This window comes from Grus americana, chromosome 5 (assembly GCF_028858705.1).
Source record: "Grus americana isolate bGruAme1 chromosome 5, bGruAme1.mat, whole genome shotgun sequence".
NCBI classification, from domain to species: Eukaryota; Metazoa; Chordata; class Aves; order Gruiformes; family Gruidae; genus Grus; species Grus americana.
The window spans coordinates 51,163,378-51,183,487 of NC_072856.1; the positions used below are offsets into that span (position 1 = coordinate 51,163,378).

The following is a 20,110-nucleotide window of genomic DNA, read 5'->3' on the forward strand; positions in this document are numbered from 1 at the left end:
CAGCTCCACTAGTCAAGGCACTAGGCTAGGAACTTCTCTCGTCAGCTCCACTAAGTTTCTCTTGTACCAAGTCCTGTAGCTCTTGCCCAAGAAAGCTGCTGGCTGGCTGTGCCAAATCCAAGAGTCAAGACGCTTCCCTGTCAGCCAGCTCTGGCCACCAGAGGCTCTACTGGGGATTTTACAGCGGCTGGAAAATAACAGCTACAGTTTAGAGCAATTTGCATTTAGGGGAAATTTAGGTTTCTGTAGAGACCTTTGCCTCAGGTCTAAAACCAGTATAAATAAGTCTGATCAGAACTGCTGGGTGTTTTAACCATGTGCCTAGGACCCCGAGAAGTCGCACTTTTCTGATTTTGAATTCACGTCAAATAAGAGAGCTTTGCCTATACTGACCATTCACAGAACATTCCCCAGGATTTGGGAACTGATCAGACAAGTACATAGATAACTGGTATGTTACTGTCTTACCTTAATTAATGCCATCAAATCGAGCATACCTGGCAGACAAATTTTAATTAAAAGCCTGGTTGTTTCTAATATAGTTAAGTGGGCAGTGCATTAGGTGTTTAGCCAAGACAGGGGAAGTGCAGTTGTCCAGTCTGAAACTGCAATGTCCAGCGTGCAATTAGTTTATCACGACATTATGCGGTCTTGTGTTGCACCAGTTATTACAGCGAGCCTTTTGCACCACCTCCCTTTCTGACTGTCAACTACAAAATGAAGAAAAACTTCTGTGTTAGTTATTGGTAGCAGCTCCAATGATACTAAGTATACAATCAACTTTCTCATGTGCTTTGGGAAAAGGTATTTCAACTTTCAAAACACTTTTATCCCTTCTCCACTTAAAGGTTACAGGGAAAGTCAATGTTCAATACTAAATATAGCTTTAGAAAATGCAAAACATTATAAACTGTAATTATAGGGTAGCAGTAGCAGGCGCAAGACTTTCCTGCCAAAAAGATGACAACTATTAGTATTCGACAGGACAAGTTTTATCTTTGTACTGAGATGCAGGACAGTACTTGCAGCGCTTCAGAAAAGGGATAGCAACTTTGTGTACAGAAGGTCAAGTACCAACCTAGAACCACACATTCAAACTAAGTTCACTGATTTTTCTTTCAGTAATGGAACAACAAAAACTCATAGTTGCTTCAAATATTTATTTCCATGGCAAAAATAGACTATAATATATTCATTTGACATATATTACATTCAGTAATACAAGCTTTTCTATGAAACACAATTTGTACATTGTTTTACAAACCAATTTCAGTTTACAAGAATTAAAGCTGTTTTGATTATACATTTTTACAGTATTGGTGGCAAGACAGCAAAAATAGACATGTTAACCACTAGCTTCGTACTAGAAAGTAATACTTCATGTTTGCTACTGTTTAAACAAAGTCCCATTTAAGTCCTTGCATACTGGCTCAAATGAAAATGGAACAAAATGGAGCCAGATCCTGCATTCCTCTGACATTAAGGACTCAATCCTACAAAACTGCTGAAAGGACTTCAAACACCCATTTCCTGTAACCGAATGAAGAGATTTCAGCAATGTGCAGGAGTGTACATACTTAGTGATTTGCCAGGTCAAGCCTCTAAAATTTCCTTCCAAGTCCCCACAGATCAGCCATAAAGAGGACAGGTATGTTGGGTATTTCAAAGCAATTTAAGAAAGTATCTTTGTAAAAAGCATATACACCTTGTCTGTCAGAATTATCCAGGATTAGCAAGGTGACAGACTGGAGGATTTTACATGGGTTTTCCCCATCGAGTTTCCTACTGTTCTAAAAATTAATGGCAATTGCAAAGTCTTTAGAGTATTTTAAAACTCTCCTAATTTTACCTAAATATTTCCAAATGGAAAAACAGCATTTAAATTCCCTTTATAAAGGTTAGGCACCTTCTGAAACTGTGCTCATAGAATTAATAATTTGGTAGTTTTGATTGCCACGTATCTGAACCAAAATAACGTTACGGTATCTACAGACTTGCTCTCTAATTTGCCACAGGCTGGATCTGTTGTAAACTCTATTTATTAGGTTCTTTGCATTTGATTTCTATCTTCGTTCCCTAATTAGAGTGAAGAATGGACTTCCAAAGAACAACTACACTGGAGGTTATTCTTCACCACTGAACACAGCATCATGTGGAAGACAGCAAAGAATAGAACCAAAGGCCATTTAGCAACTGTTTTTGAAATGCTCATTGAAGTTAACAACTCCTCCTTTTCTCAGCCCCTGAAGACCTTAAAGTAGCCTATGCGATGCCAAGAGAATGCACCAAGTTAGCTGGTCCCCAGCAGGATCTTACTAAGAATTTTTTATTTTTTTTACAGACATCTTTGCAACAGCTGTTAAAACTTTAAGATTTTCCCCATACCTTAGCCCAGTATTAGAGATTCTCTGAAGTTTTAATATCATTGTACTGCAACATAATTTCTAAACACATGTTAAATTCCACATTTCAAGGGCCTGATTTTCAGCCCAGCCTTAACCTGGTACAATTCACACCTACTGTGAACACCTGGCTGCCTTCATAAAGTATTTAGACTTTCAAATCCTCTAACCTGCATTGATCAGAAATTATCACTGCAAAATTGCATGTATGCCTATTCCCCCTGCAGTTTGCATGTGTAAAACCATAGACCATGGTTTGAAAAATGTGACCTTCAATAGGTAAACAGAAACTGAGCTGACAGATTGCATTAAATACATTTGGAAAGGAAGATATGTAAAAATAACTGAGCCTCTGAAAAAATATTTGGAGTTTCAAAAATCACATTTTAAAAGCCAGTAAAAATAACACCTATGACTACATATTCACTTACCCTACCATGCCATGAAATACATACCATATGAATCAAACCTTTCTAGCAGCTCTACTGTGGATACACAATATTCCAAATCCTCCTCCAAATGCCTTCAGCATTCCTCAAATCCTCGCTCTCTACTTCCAACATTTTCTCCTTTCACAAGAGAATTTCTTCTGAACTATCTCAGCTACTTTTCCTTTGAATGCTGTAGCTTCATGCATGCACATTCCTGATGCATTCTTTTGCTTAATTCTTGTAATCTGTATTTAAATTTAAAGCAGACACGTGAGCATTCATGCTTTACGGGCTCAAGCTTTCATTGGCAATAAGCCTGTTTTAATTCCTACACGATCAGGAAGAACTGTGGGAATTTTGCATCTTGCAGGACTGGACTCTGGCTTTGCATGGCTTTGCAATATTGAAAAAAAACCCCACCCCAAACCTTGAAATCTGAAGCACAGAGTTCTTAGCAATTGAACAGTTGTTTCTTTTAAATTAATAATTTCAGCTAACTATTGAAACATAGTAATGAGTTCACTATTTTAAGTTCAGAGTATTAGTAATGCTACTGATATTAAAACTGAAATCTCATTACGCAGCTGGCTTGTACGATAAACGACCCTGCAGTTCCCAAGTTTGGTCCAGAGGCCATTGAAATATATGAGCCACTCGACTTTAACAGCTGCTCCAACAAGAAAAATGTAGCAGCAGCCTCAGGTAGTCTTACTTATTAAATTTAAGAAGCTATTTTTGGAGAAAATTGCTCCAAATGTCATCCATTTTTAAAAAAAAAAAAGATACACAGGATTATAAGAGGAGCCAAAAATACATTTCTCAAAATGCCATGATTTTTTTCCATTTTAGTACATATTCATTTTACTTGTCACTATTTTACTTTGTTTTCTAAATGTTGATGATAACTTAGAGCAGCTTTTCATCCACAGAAATTATAGGAACTCTGCCTTGCTCACCTGCTTTGAATTAAATGTATTTCTAGACAGAAACCATAGCACCCTACACTTGTAGTTTTTACCATTCACTTGTGCAAAAGGTATCACACCGAGAGCAATACTAAGGCATGAAACTTGTCCTGCTCTTCACAGGACAGCAGAAAAAGGAGAGCACTGCTGTGCAGGCTGCAGATGAGCTGTGCAAAACTCCCCTGTGTACCAGGGAGCTTCTTCCTCACAGAACGTGGTAAGGAGCGATTTGCAGCCTACAGCTAAGCCTGCTAAGTCAGTGACATCTTTGCAAGGAACAGGGCTCTGACTTACGTTCTTAGAGAAGAGCTGCTAGCCCAAGACTACAAAGATTCACCAGCCAAAAAAATCTCTCTCATCAGAGCAACCAAGAAAGAAATTGAACATCCAGAAAGCCCTTGCTACAATTTGTGGGTTCTCCTCCTCAATATTCATGCAATTTGATCCTAAAAAGCGTTTTCCACCTAGCCCACAAAAGACAGTCAAATCTGTCTCTTCACAGTATATAGCACCTTTATTTATCCCTGAGAGCTCTGACATCCCTAGAGATCAGCATCATCTTTGCCGTTTACTGCAAGAATGTCTTCAGACAACTTTTCTTTCTGAAAAAGTCAGCTCAGATCTTGCATAATAATCTGGGTTCATCCCCATAAAAACAGAAACACATTTGGCAAAATGGACAGCCTTATAGTGGAATTTTAAGCTTTTGACAAATAAATCCACCTCTGACTGACATTGTGACTGGATTTGCACAGTGGATGTTCTTATAACGTCCAACACTTCACAAAGCACCCAGCATAACTACAGGTAAAAAAGTATCCCTTTTCAAGGCTCAGAACAAAGTGCTAAAAACTGAATTTTAATTTAAAAGTTAACTGAAAATCTGAACAATGGTTTTAAAATTAATTTTATTACAGGAGGTTGTGAAGTTTATTTTCATTTGGTATCTTAGAAGAGAAACTGCTCATTTTCAGTGCTCACTTGGAGCAGTGTGTTTACATACCAAAGTAATCCTGCTGTCTTCAGTAGGAAAACTCACATAAAGTCAAGTCTATTATGGTCAAGTCTATTAATGCAAGAACAGACTGCTGGTGGACAGAACTGAAAGCTGAAGTGGAGGAGGTAGCAGTGTTATGCCGAAAAAAATAAATCAAGATTGTGACTACCAGGTTAGAGAGCAACCGCCTCTAAAAGTGAACACAACTTCTTTCAGCAAAACAGAAAAGCAGGGCAAAACAGAGACATTTCCTCACCCACCTCAGATAACCCCCTAAGTTTTGGAATAAATTGCTTCGTTTAACTGTTCCTTTTCACAGAATCATAGACTGGTTTGGGTTGGAAGGGACCTCAAAGATCATCTAGTTCCAACCCCCTGCCATGGGCAGGGACACCCTCCACTAGACCACGTTGCCCAAAGCCCCATCCAACCTGAACACTTCCAGGGAGGGGGCATCCACAACCTCTCTGGGCAACCTATTCCAGTGCCTCACCACCTTCATCATAAAAAATTTCTTCCTTATATCCAACCTAAATCTACCTTCCTTCAGTTTAAAGCCATTTTAATGCCTCACAGCTGATATCCTGTTCCAGTAAATGCTGAACAGCTAAAAATTGTTGCTTGATGTTGTGGTTGTATATAATTTCACTAAAAGCGGCATGTATCAGGTTATGAAGATCACTGTCCAAACTTGAGAAATGGAAATGGTACAAGCTACATTTTAGAGTATACCTTCCCATTCAAAAATATTTCTGAAGATATAAGTGAACTGTGGCAAAAAGTAGCAATGTTTTTAAAATACAGCATGATACAAATAGCTAACTATGTTTGTGTCTTTCAATACTTGTTGACATAGGTATGTCAAATTGGTTTGTTTGCAAGATTTATATATAAGGAATCAGTCTTCAGTAATTGGTTTCCTCTGGACTTCCAGCTTTACATTTAGCAATTAATTCTTCCTAGGAGTTTTATAGTTACAAAAAGAGTGTTTTTTCCTCCATGTGAAATATTCAATCTTACTTTTACAGAGAGTAGAACAATTCAGACTGCCTGAAAGCAGACCAAATGCACTAGATTAATATAGTGTACTTTAAAGTAAGATATTTTGTATAGAATGACATATTAGCACAAGGTCATTTGGACCGTGTGTTTTTCTTTGTGGAAGTAGCTTATTACAGAGGAAACTGAGGCAATCTATTTCTTATTATTAATTAATGTCTTGGGAGACAATTATTGTTTTGAAGGGGTTTTAATTATTCATAATTGTTTCTAAACCCTTGTTACAGCTCAGAAAAATAACATAATTTCACCAGTGATAAAAATTACTTTCAGTCTCATTTCATTTCACTAAGCGGGTATCAAGGGAAACGGACACTTAAACATGCCTGCAGACTGTTTTTTTAAGAAATTAAACCAGATATCTACAAACTAATATCTCACATCTGAATAGGGATTTTCAACTCAGCATCTCAAAACACTTGAAAAGGCAGGTAAAACCACACTGTCCCCATCTGAAAACCACAGACAGGGGATTATTTAGGGATACCATCATCAGACCAGACTCATGGGACAAAATGGGAACTACCGAAGGTACGACTCATCTTCAGGTCCGTGCCACAGCCATTGACTCAGCCACCTACACAGCTACTAAGATACCCACATCTCCAGTGTTACCTCTAAGAGCTCTTACGTTCTGCAGGTGTTCTCAAACGGCTTCTGTGGATATTCTTTGCAACAGCAAAGCAAGATCTGTTCTAGTACTGACAAAATAATCTGGAGGGTTCTACAGAAAATTCCAGTGCTTTAAAGGCTCTCTTGACTGGGAACATAAACATTTTTAATGGTCATCTTTGCACTGTGTAAACCAGCAATCATAGCTGCCACACCTCCTCCATTATGTTTCATACGATCATTTCCGCTTCACCACTATGCACCTTCTTCCTCCAATTTTGGTTCTCTCACTTCATCAACCTAAAAGGCTCTTCCTAAAATAACAGGTTAGTAATGGTATATTACCATATGAAACATAGAAACTATAATAATGCATTGTTTAACTACATAAATAACAGAGCAAAAAAAGTGCTTATAACATTTGTATCCACTTTGATTTCAGCCAGTAAAATCAAACTGTCCTCTAAATATATGAATAATACTGAATATGTACTTTCTCTCATCCATTTGTTTCCAATAACCTTGTAGGTAATTAGAATATTTTTCCCCTGCTTGTTGCCCACAAATCAGTAGGTAAACATACCTCCGCTCAAATGGAGTTATCAACATTTAATATCATCTTTCACTTATCAGTTCTATTACACGGCACTACAACTAACTACTAATAGCTTCCCCTAGTACTTTCTGCATGATTTTTGAAAAGTTAGTTCAAATGTTGTCAGTCTTGTCCTCAGAAAACATTATGCTGTTTAAAAAGTTTTGGGTTGTGGTGTTTTGGGGGTTTTTTAATTAAAAAATGATGACTATAAAAATAACTGTCCTTAAAGCAACAGCTTAAAATATCTAAGAGCTGCAAATTTTGCTGAGTAAACCAGAGGAAACCAAAAGTTCATTTTAAAAAATATAGATGTATTGTTCTAAATATAAAATTGAAAGCAGAATGAAACTGCGTAAGACCTTGACATTCCCAGGGACCAGGTTTCTCACCTCACTTGCATCTACAGATTTTAGCTTTCGCACTGTTAACAATTATGTTTTAAAACACAATGTTAGTAAAATTGTGCCATGTACGTCCATTCCATAAAATACTTATTTTGCCCAGAGTAACACCATTCTAAAGAACGTCTGCAAGTGCTACAGTCCAGTACAAGTAAAATCATTCCCTAATATGACCACAGCTGAACATGGGAAGAAATTAGTCCAGCGAAGACCCTGCTTTGCAGGGACTGTTACACTGACTCGCATTTAACAGTCACGTACCAGTCCTAAAAGTTAACTGTGTGATTCATCATATGAAGAAACCACCAGTGAGAGCAGGTCTGCCTAGACAACTGTAATTTTCTTTATGTAAACTTTTGCCATGTCCCTTAGGAAATGGCAGGGATTATATAAGTCTAGAACTTTTGAGAAACTGAATGAGAACTCCATAGACGAAAGTGTACTGCGAAAGAGTCTGCACCATCATCATTCTCTGCTGCCTCAACATGTCCAGCACTCGTGGGATGTCCAGCATCTGGAGGAAAAGAACAAACCATTAAAAGTGACTGGTGAGCAAGGAGACTGGCTTGCACTTTCTCAGCAGGAGGTTCAGAGCAGTACCAGTGACCTAAGGACTGAATCAGCTGCTCTAATTTCAACTCTGACAATTCATTGCCCAGGTATGGACTGCACTACACCACTAACCATGCCTACCTCCTCATTTGTGAAATATGCTTAATATTAAATTTCCCTATCTCATGGGGTATGGGTCTTCACAAATCTAATGGCTGCACAGCGTCTAAAAGTCTGTTATAGTGTTAGGACAAGGATGCACAACAAAACAATCAGTTTGTTGAGTCTCAGCTGGAATATTATATCATTAATAAACACTTTACAGCTGTCCACTTCTGGCTAAAAGCTGATAGGACTAGGTTTTGTTCTATTAAACTACTGCTTTGTCCTGCGCTGAGACTGATACTACAAATGCACTAAACTTAGGAACAAAATATTTAATAACAAGCACAGACACTGGCTACAAAGCATGCTCTTGAATATTATTCATTAAAACTAAGGCATGAAGTAAAAAGTGGTAAAGTCAGGGTGGAATCCTGAAATATGCTTAGTAGCCTAGGGCATACCTTGTTCCACTCAGTGACTCAACATCTTACGGACTTAAGAATCCAAATGAGCATTCCAGTACCCAGCGTGTAGTGAGCAACTCTAGAAGATTATTAACTTCTGTTGAATTGCCAAGAGCTCTTTCAATCAGAGTTGTAAGGGCTCTTACAAAGGCCATATTTTGGGAAAGCTCAGATGAACAGCCATAAAATATTTATTAAACAGGTTATTTACTCTTCTACTACCTAACGTTATTTAAAGCACAAGAAAGAAAAAGAGATCACCTCGTTGTGTTCCAAGCAAGCGATCATGATCTCTGACAGTATGACCACTCCTGTCCGTCCTACGCCTGCACTGCAATGTACCAGCACAGGAGGATTAGCGTTTTTAGGATCCGCGGTGCTGTTTGTATGGCGCCGCACTGACTGTATCTCTTCCAAGTATGCTATTAAGTTCAACAAGATAAGAATAATCAGTTTAGGAGATGAAGCCACATAAGCCATGTTATTACACTGTATGACCACCAGAAAAGTAGTAATTAAACAAATGACATCCCACAGAAAAATGATGCACTGTGTAAATCACAAGTCATATCCCAACCAAAGCAATACAGAACTATAAAGATCATCAAACCTTCCTTGCCTTGTTCCCCTATTCCCCACCAAAGGCGGCTCGTGGCCATCTTGCTACTGCTGGAACATGCTCAAATGTGTAGTATGTGATGCAATTATGTTTTAATCTATATGAACGTTTAGTAAATCACATATTTGGCTTTAGACATAAACAGTCACTTTAACAAACTGGCAGGTATATTCCTGCCAAAAATATAATTCAGTACCTCTTGCTGGTGGGAAGAAACCTTTTACAGCAGAATGCTTGGCATGCTTATCAAAAGCTAATTCATGTATAGCAGCCATTTTAGGAGGCATTAAAAAAACCCCAACAAAAACCAACCCCAAAACAAATTAAATACCCCAAAGCTATTAAATACAACTTACAGAGAAATCCCTTTAAATCCTCTGGACAGCCGTGCTCTGGCCAGTCAGTATACTGCAGATGCCAAACTGTTCTCTCCTGTCCTGTGAGAAGATGTTTAATCTTCAAACCGGTAGTTGCATAGCAGCCTGAGTCAGTACGGAATCGTGTGGTAATCTTAAATCTTCCATATGTTACAGTGTTGTGTCTTGAACCAAGTCGTGGCCAGTATCTGAAGCTTTTTTCTCGCCCACTTTCCTTAAAAGTGAAACAATTGCTTAACAAGGAATGTAAGAACACTCATACAATTAATGCTCCTGTAACAACTGTATCTCTCCTCTATTAAGTACTACTACAGTGTGACGGTTTCTCACCGAGTAAACTAACTTTTTGGCAGAAAGAGTTTGCAAATTTACGTCTTTCTGCCAAGGAAAGCAAGACAGAATTGCAAAGGGGTCAACAGAAATTTATCTTTGATTGGCCTTCTTGTTGGAGCAAAGATCAGCTTCCTCTAAGAGATCATAACAAAATCATTGCAGAACTTCTGTGAGAAACCTGACTCAGTTTATACTCACTTCCTCTGCCGTCACCATAGCTATGATGGCAATCCCCTGTTCCCAGATCATCTGCCAGAAATCCTGACATGTATTCTGCAAAGGGCCCTGTGTAGCAATGTAATCCCACTCTATGCCGCCAACAGAGATCTGTAAAAAGACAGGCATTATATTAGTAATTATTGAAAATTCCCTCTCCCCAATTCTTAAGTCAGCCATTTGAAGAAGCACAAACTGAACAAAAGACAGCAGCACTGCAAAAGTAAGAGCCCATTAAGTTATATCTGCCTCCCATTTTTTAGCCGCATCTTGTTACATTAGATGTAGAAGAGACACAATGTTCAAAATTGTATAAGCACGTAGCTAAATAAATGTACTTTATATCACAATGATAATGTGAAAGTGAGTAAATAAAATAGTATTTCTCTTTTGTGAATTTAAGGTATTCTGGCCAATTCAGGTTTAGAGAAGCTTTCATACCCTGGTGCTGTAAATGCTATTATATGCACTAAAAAGTCAGAATTAGCTGATGTTTCCTCAAAAGGTATTATCTTGTTTGAGAAGGGTCATAAGAGTTACTCAACACGTGTGAACGAGTTGAAGTATAGAAACTATGGTACCATGTCAGTGTACAAACAGATTTATTTTAAAAAGACAGCAACACAGCTACAACTCCTGCTTTGATGATCTCAACTCTTTTCAGAGAAAGCATGAAGCCAATTGTAATTGCACTTTAAGTAGGTAAGTGCATTGAAAATGAACGAAATGCCTTGAAGGTCCCTGCAACTTCTTCACTTTTTTAAACAGAGTTTAAAGACCTAAGGCTGGGCAAAGGGAGCGACTGAAAAATATAAAACGGACGATTTCTCCCTGGCTCCATCTGTTCCTTTAACCACTGAAAAAAAGCTCAAGCTAGGAGCTAGCTTACTGCCTGTTGTGGATCTAGTCTGAGAGTACAGAAGAGAAAGAAATAATAGGATTGTCACTGCAGTTCAAAAAGATCATAATCATTGCAAAGAATCTCAGTTTGTTATAAAACTATTTGCCTTTGTAACTCTGGGAAGAATGGACATGCCTTCTGTTAGCACCAACCCACAGAGAGATGAGACAAAGAGAGAGAGGAGACAGTAGATCAGTACAGAACTGAAATGCTAAGGACCTCCCCAATAATTAACTCTCCATTATTCTAGGTAATGAGGAAAAATAGGTTCCTCCTTTCCCCAGAGAAATCTCTGCAGAAGAAGGGAGAGAGGGAGAGAGATGGAGGGATTCTCACTCATCTGACCAAACCAAAACTGATAGCCAAATCCATTTTTAGTTACCACATGAACAGGAAAATATTTCTCCAACAGTATTTCTCTCACCTTGATATGAGATGCATTGATGTAACCCGTGTTATTTTCTTTGGTTGGGACTAGCTCTACTCTGGTATCATCATAAGGAAGGACGTCCTGGAACCGGTTTCTTTCAGCATTTTCAGGAAGCCGAGCTATTGAGCACTCACCATCTATAAGTCTTTTTTTCTGAATGCGCTCATATTCAGTAAATACCATCCCCTGCTCTAACCGTTGTTCCAGAACTTTACACTGAAAGACAGAACACAGATAACCATACAAAGTCACGTTCTAAGGTGAGTCTATTTTAACAAAGAATTCATGAAGGATAAAATGTATGTATTTTCCTCTCCTACATACTTTTTCAATGCTTTTCCAGCTATTAATGTTTTCACAAACATACCAGAATACATTAGAAGCAACCCTAACCAGCAGGAGTTTTGTTCAGCTGGAAACTAAGAAGCCTGATATACCTCATTAGGTCACAAAGACTGTGGATACCACTGGTGAAAGAAAAATTAGTTCATAGTTTCCATAAAGACAACCCAGTCGGGCAAATAAATATTTGGCCAAAACAGATAGCTATGCTATACTACAAACCGCCTCAAATACCTTTGAACAAGAAATATTCATTAATCCTCCTGCTCAATATAGCATGTTAGATTACATAATTTGAAAAGGTCTCTTTTACCTTTGTAATTTAAAAAATTGTCAATTTTGTCATTTGGATGGAAAAAAGTCTAAAAATGTAAAACAAAACACTTGCCTCAGTCAATGAGCTAATAATTCACTACCAATATTTCACATTTTCTTAGGCTGAAGATACTAAACTTTGCATACAGGAGAAAACTCCTCTTAGAAGCTCTTGCTGCAGCTGAGGTATAAGCCCACAATTTTTTCTACTAGTATAATTCAATCTGTGTTATTAAATAAGCTGCTCTTTCCCCCTCACACCCCCCCGATTTATTCTTTCGAAACCAAGTTCTTTCTAAATCATAAGACACTTCTGGAATTTCAGCATCTCTTTGCCAATGATAATTAGAGGAATAATATGTTCGATTTCAGCCAGAAAATTTCATCTATTTCACACGTCCTCAGCCTCTCACAGCAACTGCTCCATAACATCAGGTCAGAAAAGTGTCTTGTATCAAATAACTGTAATGCAGAGGAAAGTGTAAAACGTTGATGATATGCAATTTGCACATCAATACATCAACTGTACAAAACTCCTTTATTATCTTTAGGCTAAATTCCCTCATTTAAACTGATAACAACATGAAGCTGAGCAATGAAACAGGCATTGAATCAACTTTAAAGTCGTCTTCTAAAATACCTGCAGTCTGGACTTCCTTTCATGTCACATGTCTGCTTTGCATTGCATCTTCTCAACTGTTTTAGGAATTACTTCCATTTCATGGTATCTATTCTGCCTCTACATGACTGTCTGAAGATAAAGTATAGTGACATGTCTTTTTCATAACTTGACTTTATGGATTCTTCTTTTACCTCAACACTTTGGGCAGAGCTAGCTGAATAATAATGTGGCTGAATTCAATAAAGGTCAACCGAGGAAGAGATGATGGCTGTAAATAAGAAGAAATAACCAACACAGGTACTAAATGTAGAACTGTATCTCAATAACACAATCTTAATTTTTGTCCCTTAGCACCTTTAAGGAGTGTATATATAGTTCAAAAAGAACTTCAACTGTGTTGAAATGTAACAGACAAATCTCCTTCCCATGGATCTCACTCCAAGCTTTCAAACTCCAAGCCTGAATTTCTACTGTGTGACTTGCAATTCATTCTCTTGGCCTGTTCCTTAAAACTGCAGTTGGTGAGAGGACAACTGTTCCTTCAGGTTCTAATTGCTGCCCAGTGACTGTCACCAAATTAAGCTAGAGGGGTCTGCAGCTGAGGATGCCCAACCATGCTCAGAACCAGATTCTAAAGAGACCACCAGTTGCAGAACATACAATAATCACTGTAGACCTTGGTGTATCTAGTTGCTCCATGGTCAGATGTGATGACAGCAATGTTCTATATAGCCCTTCACAGGCTGGATATTAACTGTATTTCACTTTCCCGCAGCTATTTAATGATATACGAGGCAGCCTGAAGTACATTTACTGATGTTGTTTACCCTGACACAAGCAGATGCGGAGTCTTATATTTCTCAAAGAATGATCCTCAAATTCTAGAACCTGATGCCCTCTCAGTGATCTGAGATCTTTTACTGAGCTTAAAATTTCTGCAGATCACACAAGTCCCATCTATATTTTCAGGGATCCACCTCAGGAAAACAGATAAATACAATCTGCACAAGCTGTACCCTGGGGATGCAATTTAACTACAAAATTTATTGTAAAAATTGTATGAATTACTAGTAATTACAACTAAGTTCAATGTCACACTCAGAATTTTAATTTTCATATGTTTTCAGTCTGGAAAACCCAAAAATTAAGAAAGAAAACAGAAAGACTTGGTACAAAAATGTATCAGTAGATACTAGTTAATTTGCTTCCTATATGTTCAAAGGGTAAACTATAATCTGAAGCACTGCCATCTTAATTCTCAAAAAAATTTTGAGTTGCAACCAATATTTCTAGCAATGACTTATCAATCAGAAGTCTCATTCTTCATTTTGTTTCTATTCTCAGTATCTGAGTTTCTTTGAAGCGTTTTAAAAGTCAACACAAAGCACCATTCATATGCATTTCATTTTGAAAAATCACTGGTGTAAAAGAGAACTCAAGCATTAAAAAACTGCAACGTACCCGTTCATCATTTGTTGCTCTTGTTGATTCTTCCTTTCCCTCATCTGGCAGAGGCATTCTAGTCAAAGCTAGTCCATTTAGGGCAGCTAGCTTCAGAGGCCCTATTTTTTTTGCATCATTTTTGTTCTTTTTCATACCCTGCAGAAGAAAAGCTAAAACTTGTGAATATTCTTACATATCTGATGAAGCTATAAAGCAGAAACCAGCTGAGTTCAATTAAGCAAAGGATACTTCTTTGACCCCTTCTACCCCTTCTGTAAACAGCTCTGACCTTTTTTTTTTTTGATAAGCACTGCAGTGAGAGATTAGGGTGGTGGGACTACATTCCTCCAAGGACACAACACTAGTCTGTCTTCATTCCAGACAGGTTAATGAAACTGCACAAGAATGACAAATACGGCTCCCTACAAAGCTCACAACTGAGGGTGTGAGGTGACAACTCTGGATAATTAACATTCTTGGACAGAACTGAAATAATTTTCCAGCCCCAAAAATACATAAACATTTTTCCTTGCTAGATTATTCAGCTTACAGGCACTTTTCTTCCCTACAAGCGGGCATAACAATGAGCATATACCTTTCAGATATTTGGATATAGTTAAATGTTTGACTAAGTTTGCAACAAACTGCACATACAAAACATAAACATAGAACTTCAGACAGATCTGAACTCTGAACCAGGCCATGAATCTAAATTATTGAAGTTACTATTCATTATTTGAGAAAAATACCAAAGAGGGATTTTTATGAAAATGAATTCAAATTATTTTTTTAAAAAGTGTAAGAGAAAACTTCCTAATTCCTGCAGTTGGTAAGTTTGGTTGTTAACAAAAATACACTAAAAATGTGAGTGTATATGCTGCTTGAATGATAATCAATGTTTTTAAGAGCTAAATGGTAGTAAGGAATAGGAAGACAAAGCTAAGAGGATGAGACCACATTTAAAAGTGAAGTGAACACAAACACAACAATAAGAGTTCATTGAAAAGCAAAATGTACGAACATTGGTAGGAGCCAGCTTTGGTATCAGGATATTCATTTCGATACTGAATACAGAAAGGTAACATTCTCTATTATGCAATGGCACTCTTAAATGTTACTGAACACTGAACTAGCAAGTATTTTACTGAACACTCCCAGTGAAAAAGTTTTAATATCAATTTCATTTCAAAGGTTGACTTGAACATTTACATAGCTATCAGAAGGAAAAGGCAGAGCATGATTTTGGTAGACACATCAGTGTCTGAAAATGTATCTTTTGGAGAACAAAATACTAAGTGACTAAATGTGAACACAAGGAGAAAAGTATCACCTTTCTTTCCTATATCCACATAATAAACAGCAGGAAGGACATTTAGAAAAACATACACAACTATAAAATGAATTGAAGCTGATGAAGGTTCACTTCATTGTGTTCAGCTAGTCTGACAGACTAAAAAATGTGAGAGCAGTAACTATTTAAGTACATAGCTTGTGCACAGGTTAGCTTTTGCAGCATCATCTGTAACAGTTACTACAGCAGTAGAAGTTATATGGTAGTTCCACTGCAGTCCAATTTGCGCAGAAATCTATCTGACACTAACTCGGGAAGGCAAAATTAACAACAATCAATTTTAAAATAATAATAAAAATGGTTTTCCTCCATTAGCACCTGAAACATGCCACAGACTACATAAAACTGAATAAAAGTATAAAACGAGTGGTAAGGAATGCCAGTGAAATTGTACAGTCCCACACAGACATTGATGTTTCTATGAGGTGGGAATTACAGGGAAGGTGAAACTTGTAGTTGTTCGCTATTTATGGCTTCATAAGATTGGAGCAGGAGAAAGAGACATGGCAAGCAAGAAATACCTTTAGTGGGATAAAAACAGCTTGAAGAGAAGGCAAAAAGAAAAGGATATGAAAAGGGGAAGGGATGGAGGAAAGAAGAGAATGCAAGAAAAGAATTCATTGCCTAATGTGTCAGGTCCCCCTCTTAGGTCAGAAGAAGAAAGCAAATGAATCAAAAAAAGTAAACATTCAGGTACATCTGATTTTCAGTGAGAGGAAGATTAGAAAGCTGGTAGTGGAATGGAAAGAGTTGCTTCTGTTCCAGATAAGGACAGGTAGGGCAGAATTTGGGATCTAGAACTGACTTTAAATTAGCTCATTCTACAGTTGCTAGCCAGGTTAGGTATATCATCAGATGGATGGAGGCTGCACAGCTGGATTTGTGTGGGAGGACTACACAAACAGAACTCAAGACATGGCAGAAAAGGGGATAAAAGATAGCTAGGCAAAGTTACTCAGGGAAAAAACAGATAAATAAAGGTCAAGCTTAAGGTAGCTTTTAATTCACGTTTTAAAAGCATCGCAGGTTGATTAAAAAAACCCCCGAACCTCAAACAAAAACCCCATACAACTCCCGCTACAGAGCAACCCGAAACAAGAGGAATAGTATCCACTTACACCTAGTGGGGGAAGGCCTTCCACAATATTCTTCTTCCCAGACAAAAGATCGGACACAGGTCTCTTCTTTATGGAATCTTTCCTTACTCTGTATCTCCCTGATGTTGTAAGATCAGATTCCGACATAGATGGAGTAAGCAGTCCTTCCCCTCTTCTCTGTACCTGGCTTTCTACTAGTAAATGAATGGGGCTCATATCTTTCATTCTCTTTTCTGTCTCTGTAATATGTAATTTAGGCTCAAGAATATGCAAGGGGCCAGCAGATGAAGCAACAGAGCTATAAGGGTAGTTCAATACTGAATCATGAGAATAACCACCCATAATGGATGAGAGTTGGGTTTGATCTTCAGGGAGAGGAGAAAGACTTGTACTAGCCTTGTTTTCTTCTTCAAATTCTTCTTCTTCCTCACTACTGTGTATCAGCATAGTGGCATCTGAAAGGGTTTTCTTATGATCACAGTTCACACTTTCTTCTTGCTCACTTTCTTTTTGCTTTGTTCTCTCCATCAGAATGTTGGACTGTGACCCTTCTGAGATAACTCTTGGAAGAGCCACATCTGCTGCAGAAGCTGACATGGTCCTCTCTTTAATTCTTATTCCTTCAAAGCTGGGAGTCAAGCCTGCTATTTCAATACTGTTCCTTTTCTGCAGCTGAGCATGGCGTGCCGATGTTAGAGGTTCACTGACTTCCTGAAGAGAATGTGCCACGGGCAGACTGTCTTCCTGAAATGTCTGGACAGAATGGTGCACTCGCCTTGTGATAAGATCTGGATTGCTGCTGCTAATGTAGATATGTCGTGAAAGGTCTGGAGTACTATTTGCAGGTCTTGGGTATGGGTATGGGGGAGGCGGTCGATAGACTTGGGTCTTCATTATATTTGGTGCTGGATAGTCCTGAGCTTGGAGCTGCACATTTGTCAACTCAGGCACACTGACTGCCCCAACAACTGGGCGCTTTTCAGCAGGATAGGGATAGGGGGATTGGCTATGAAAACTGTAGTTCAGGCTAAATGGATAATGGTTAGATTGTGGGGAAGTGAAGTGAGCATGTTCTCGTATTTCAGGTTGACTGTAAACTAAGGCATCAGGCCTGCTGTAAGCATATGAATTGCCAATGTTAAGATTTCTCATTGAATGACTCTGCCTATCTGTGTGCACCATTCCCCTGTTGAGCTGTCTCATCACAGTTTCATAGTCTGGCGTGGGACGGTAAGAAGGTGGTATTAGTGCACTGTGTCTATGTGATGGGACATAATCAGTTCTGAGGACATCGCTTCCAGTAATGCTTGGGTTAGAGGACATGGGGGACGGCTGCAAGTAATGTTGTGGGTTGTTCAAGGAGTTTGTGCTATGTGCACTATAGACACTACCATTGCGGATCCGACCACTGTAGTCATGAGGGGCTCTATCCAAGCTAGTCTGAGAGTGACAGTAGTATCCATTCTGATTGCTCACAAAGAGGTTATCTGAAAGTAAAGTTTAAGAACAATCTTTATGTTCAAGACATCAAACAAATATACCCTCTATTAAGACGCAGCTAACCAATGTTTGAGATTTGCAAAATCTCAGTTATTCTTAGCTATGTGTTGAAATGGGATTGTTGCTGTTGCTACCTAAGGTACGTATACCAGAATAACCTATTACGTTCACTTAGATGATGCAAATTCCTACTGGAAAACATTGTCTCAGTTTAAGAATGGCCACCTTCTGTTTAGGATAGGTTTGCTAAGTTTCAGTCCAAGTTAAACAACATCCATACTAATCTTAAACCACACCTATTGAAAGAGAGAACATCTACACAAGGGTTTGCACTAACCTAATGATATCAGTTTAAACCACATGAAAGAAAAACAAACAAAAAAAGCACAAAAAACCTAAAAACACCCCCACAACAACCAAACAAAAAATTCCTCACTCTTCTCCTCCCCCCAGACATAAGTAGATATAGTACCACAAGACTTCTCAATTAAAAAAAAATAATTAAAAAAAATAAATTAACTTTTCTCCAGAAATTTTGGAGACAGTTTAAACCACCACCATATATTGTTTGCACATTAACATATACCCACTCTGATGGGTAAAGAAAATTATCTATTAGTTTATACATCCAATATACATTTAATAATTTAACCATTACTTCATTGGATGTACAATTTGCCAAGCTCCAGAAGAGAGCAATTCAGTCATTGCTTTAGATGCCTTTCACCATTTAACTCTTCAGGTTCACCAAAATAACTGCCGCACTTATGTTAATGAATTTGCTGACAATCAAAAATTCTTTTGTTTGTGAAAAAATTGATCAAAAATAGGACATGTGCAGAAGCAAGTATCCAGCAACACTATATTGGAAAGAATTCAGCTACATTCTTAATTTATATACCTGTACCTTCATGAATACTTCTGTAACTATTTAAATAGAAAATGTGCTTATTCCCTTACCAGGGAGTTGTTATTTTTTTAATCCAGCTGACTCATAGGACTGGAAGGTCCCTATCAAAACTGAGGCAACTTTGCAAAAGATTAGATTAAGCCCTTCAGGGCAGCATTTTTGTTAAAGACACAATGTGTAACAATCAAAAAAAAGGAAAGAAAGTAGCCATGACTCCACACTAAACTGCTTAGATTAGGAGTGTGCATTTCTTGAGAATTCTAATCAGGGTTTGCTGGGGTTTTTTTCTTTACTTTTTTCAATTCAATGTATACCGATTCTGTAACTTGCAGAGTTCCTTAGCCTTTGAATTCCGCACCACCCTGTAGTCGAGTGAACTCTGAGGGAAACTTCTCTCTTCCTGCGTTTAATAATTTTAAAATTTTTTTAATTGTCCGAATTGTCTGGGGACTCAGTTACTTTTTGCAGCTATTAAGATCAATATTGACAAGGATCTCACAATGCCATAACGTACCAGTTTGGTACATGAACCAAAAAACTGATGGTCAGCTTAAACTCACAAGGGACCACAGTCTATAGTTGCTGTATATGCTATCATAACTAACTGTGCTCATATCCCATAGGGGAGGATATGGAGAAGGAGCAGCTGAGGGAACTGGGGTTGTGTAGCCTGGAAAAAGAGAAGGCTGAGAGGGACTTTATCACTCTCTATGACTACTGAAAGGAGGCTGTAGCCAGGTGGTTGTCGGTCTCTTCTCCCAAGTGACAAGCAATAGGACAAGAGGAAATGGCCTCAAGTTGTGCTGGGGGAGGTTTAGATTGGATGTTAGGAACAATTTCTTCACCAAAAGGGTTGTCAGGCATTGGAACAGGTTGCCCAGGGCAGTGGTTGAGTCACCAGCCCTGGAGGTATTTAAAAGATGTGTAGATGCGGTGCTTAGGGACACGGTCTAGTGGTGGACTTGGCAGTGCTAGGTTAGTGGTTGGACTCGATCTTAAAGGTCTTTTCCAATCTAAACGATTCTATGATTCTATTTCACATTAGTCTATATGCCTAGAGTAGCAGCA

At 38.2% G+C, this 20,110-nt stretch overlaps 1 protein-coding gene across 3 annotated transcripts in view; it reads right to left on the reverse strand.

Moving 5' to 3' along the window:
• Positions 1-1,151: 1,151 nt before the first annotated feature.
• PTPN21 (protein tyrosine phosphatase non-receptor type 21) overlaps positions 1,152-20,110 on the reverse strand; it is a 52,454-nt gene continuing 33,495 nt past the window's right edge. For all 3 annotated transcript variants that reach the window (XM_054826013.1, XM_054826014.1, XM_054826015.1), the window contains 7 exons: positions 16,654-18,119; positions 14,203-14,340; positions 11,457-11,678; positions 10,114-10,242; positions 9,562-9,796; positions 8,848-9,008; positions 1,152-7,979 (listed from right to left, as the gene is read on the reverse strand). In XM_054826013.1, coding sequence (XP_054681988.1) covers positions 7,851-7,979; positions 8,848-9,008; positions 9,562-9,796; positions 10,114-10,242; positions 11,457-11,678; positions 14,203-14,340; positions 16,654-18,119 — 2,480 coding nt within the window. In that variant the 3' untranslated portion in view covers positions 1,152-7,850. The remainder of the gene's footprint in view (positions 7,980-8,847; positions 9,009-9,561; positions 9,797-10,113; positions 10,243-11,456; positions 11,679-14,202; positions 14,341-16,653; positions 18,120-20,110) is intronic.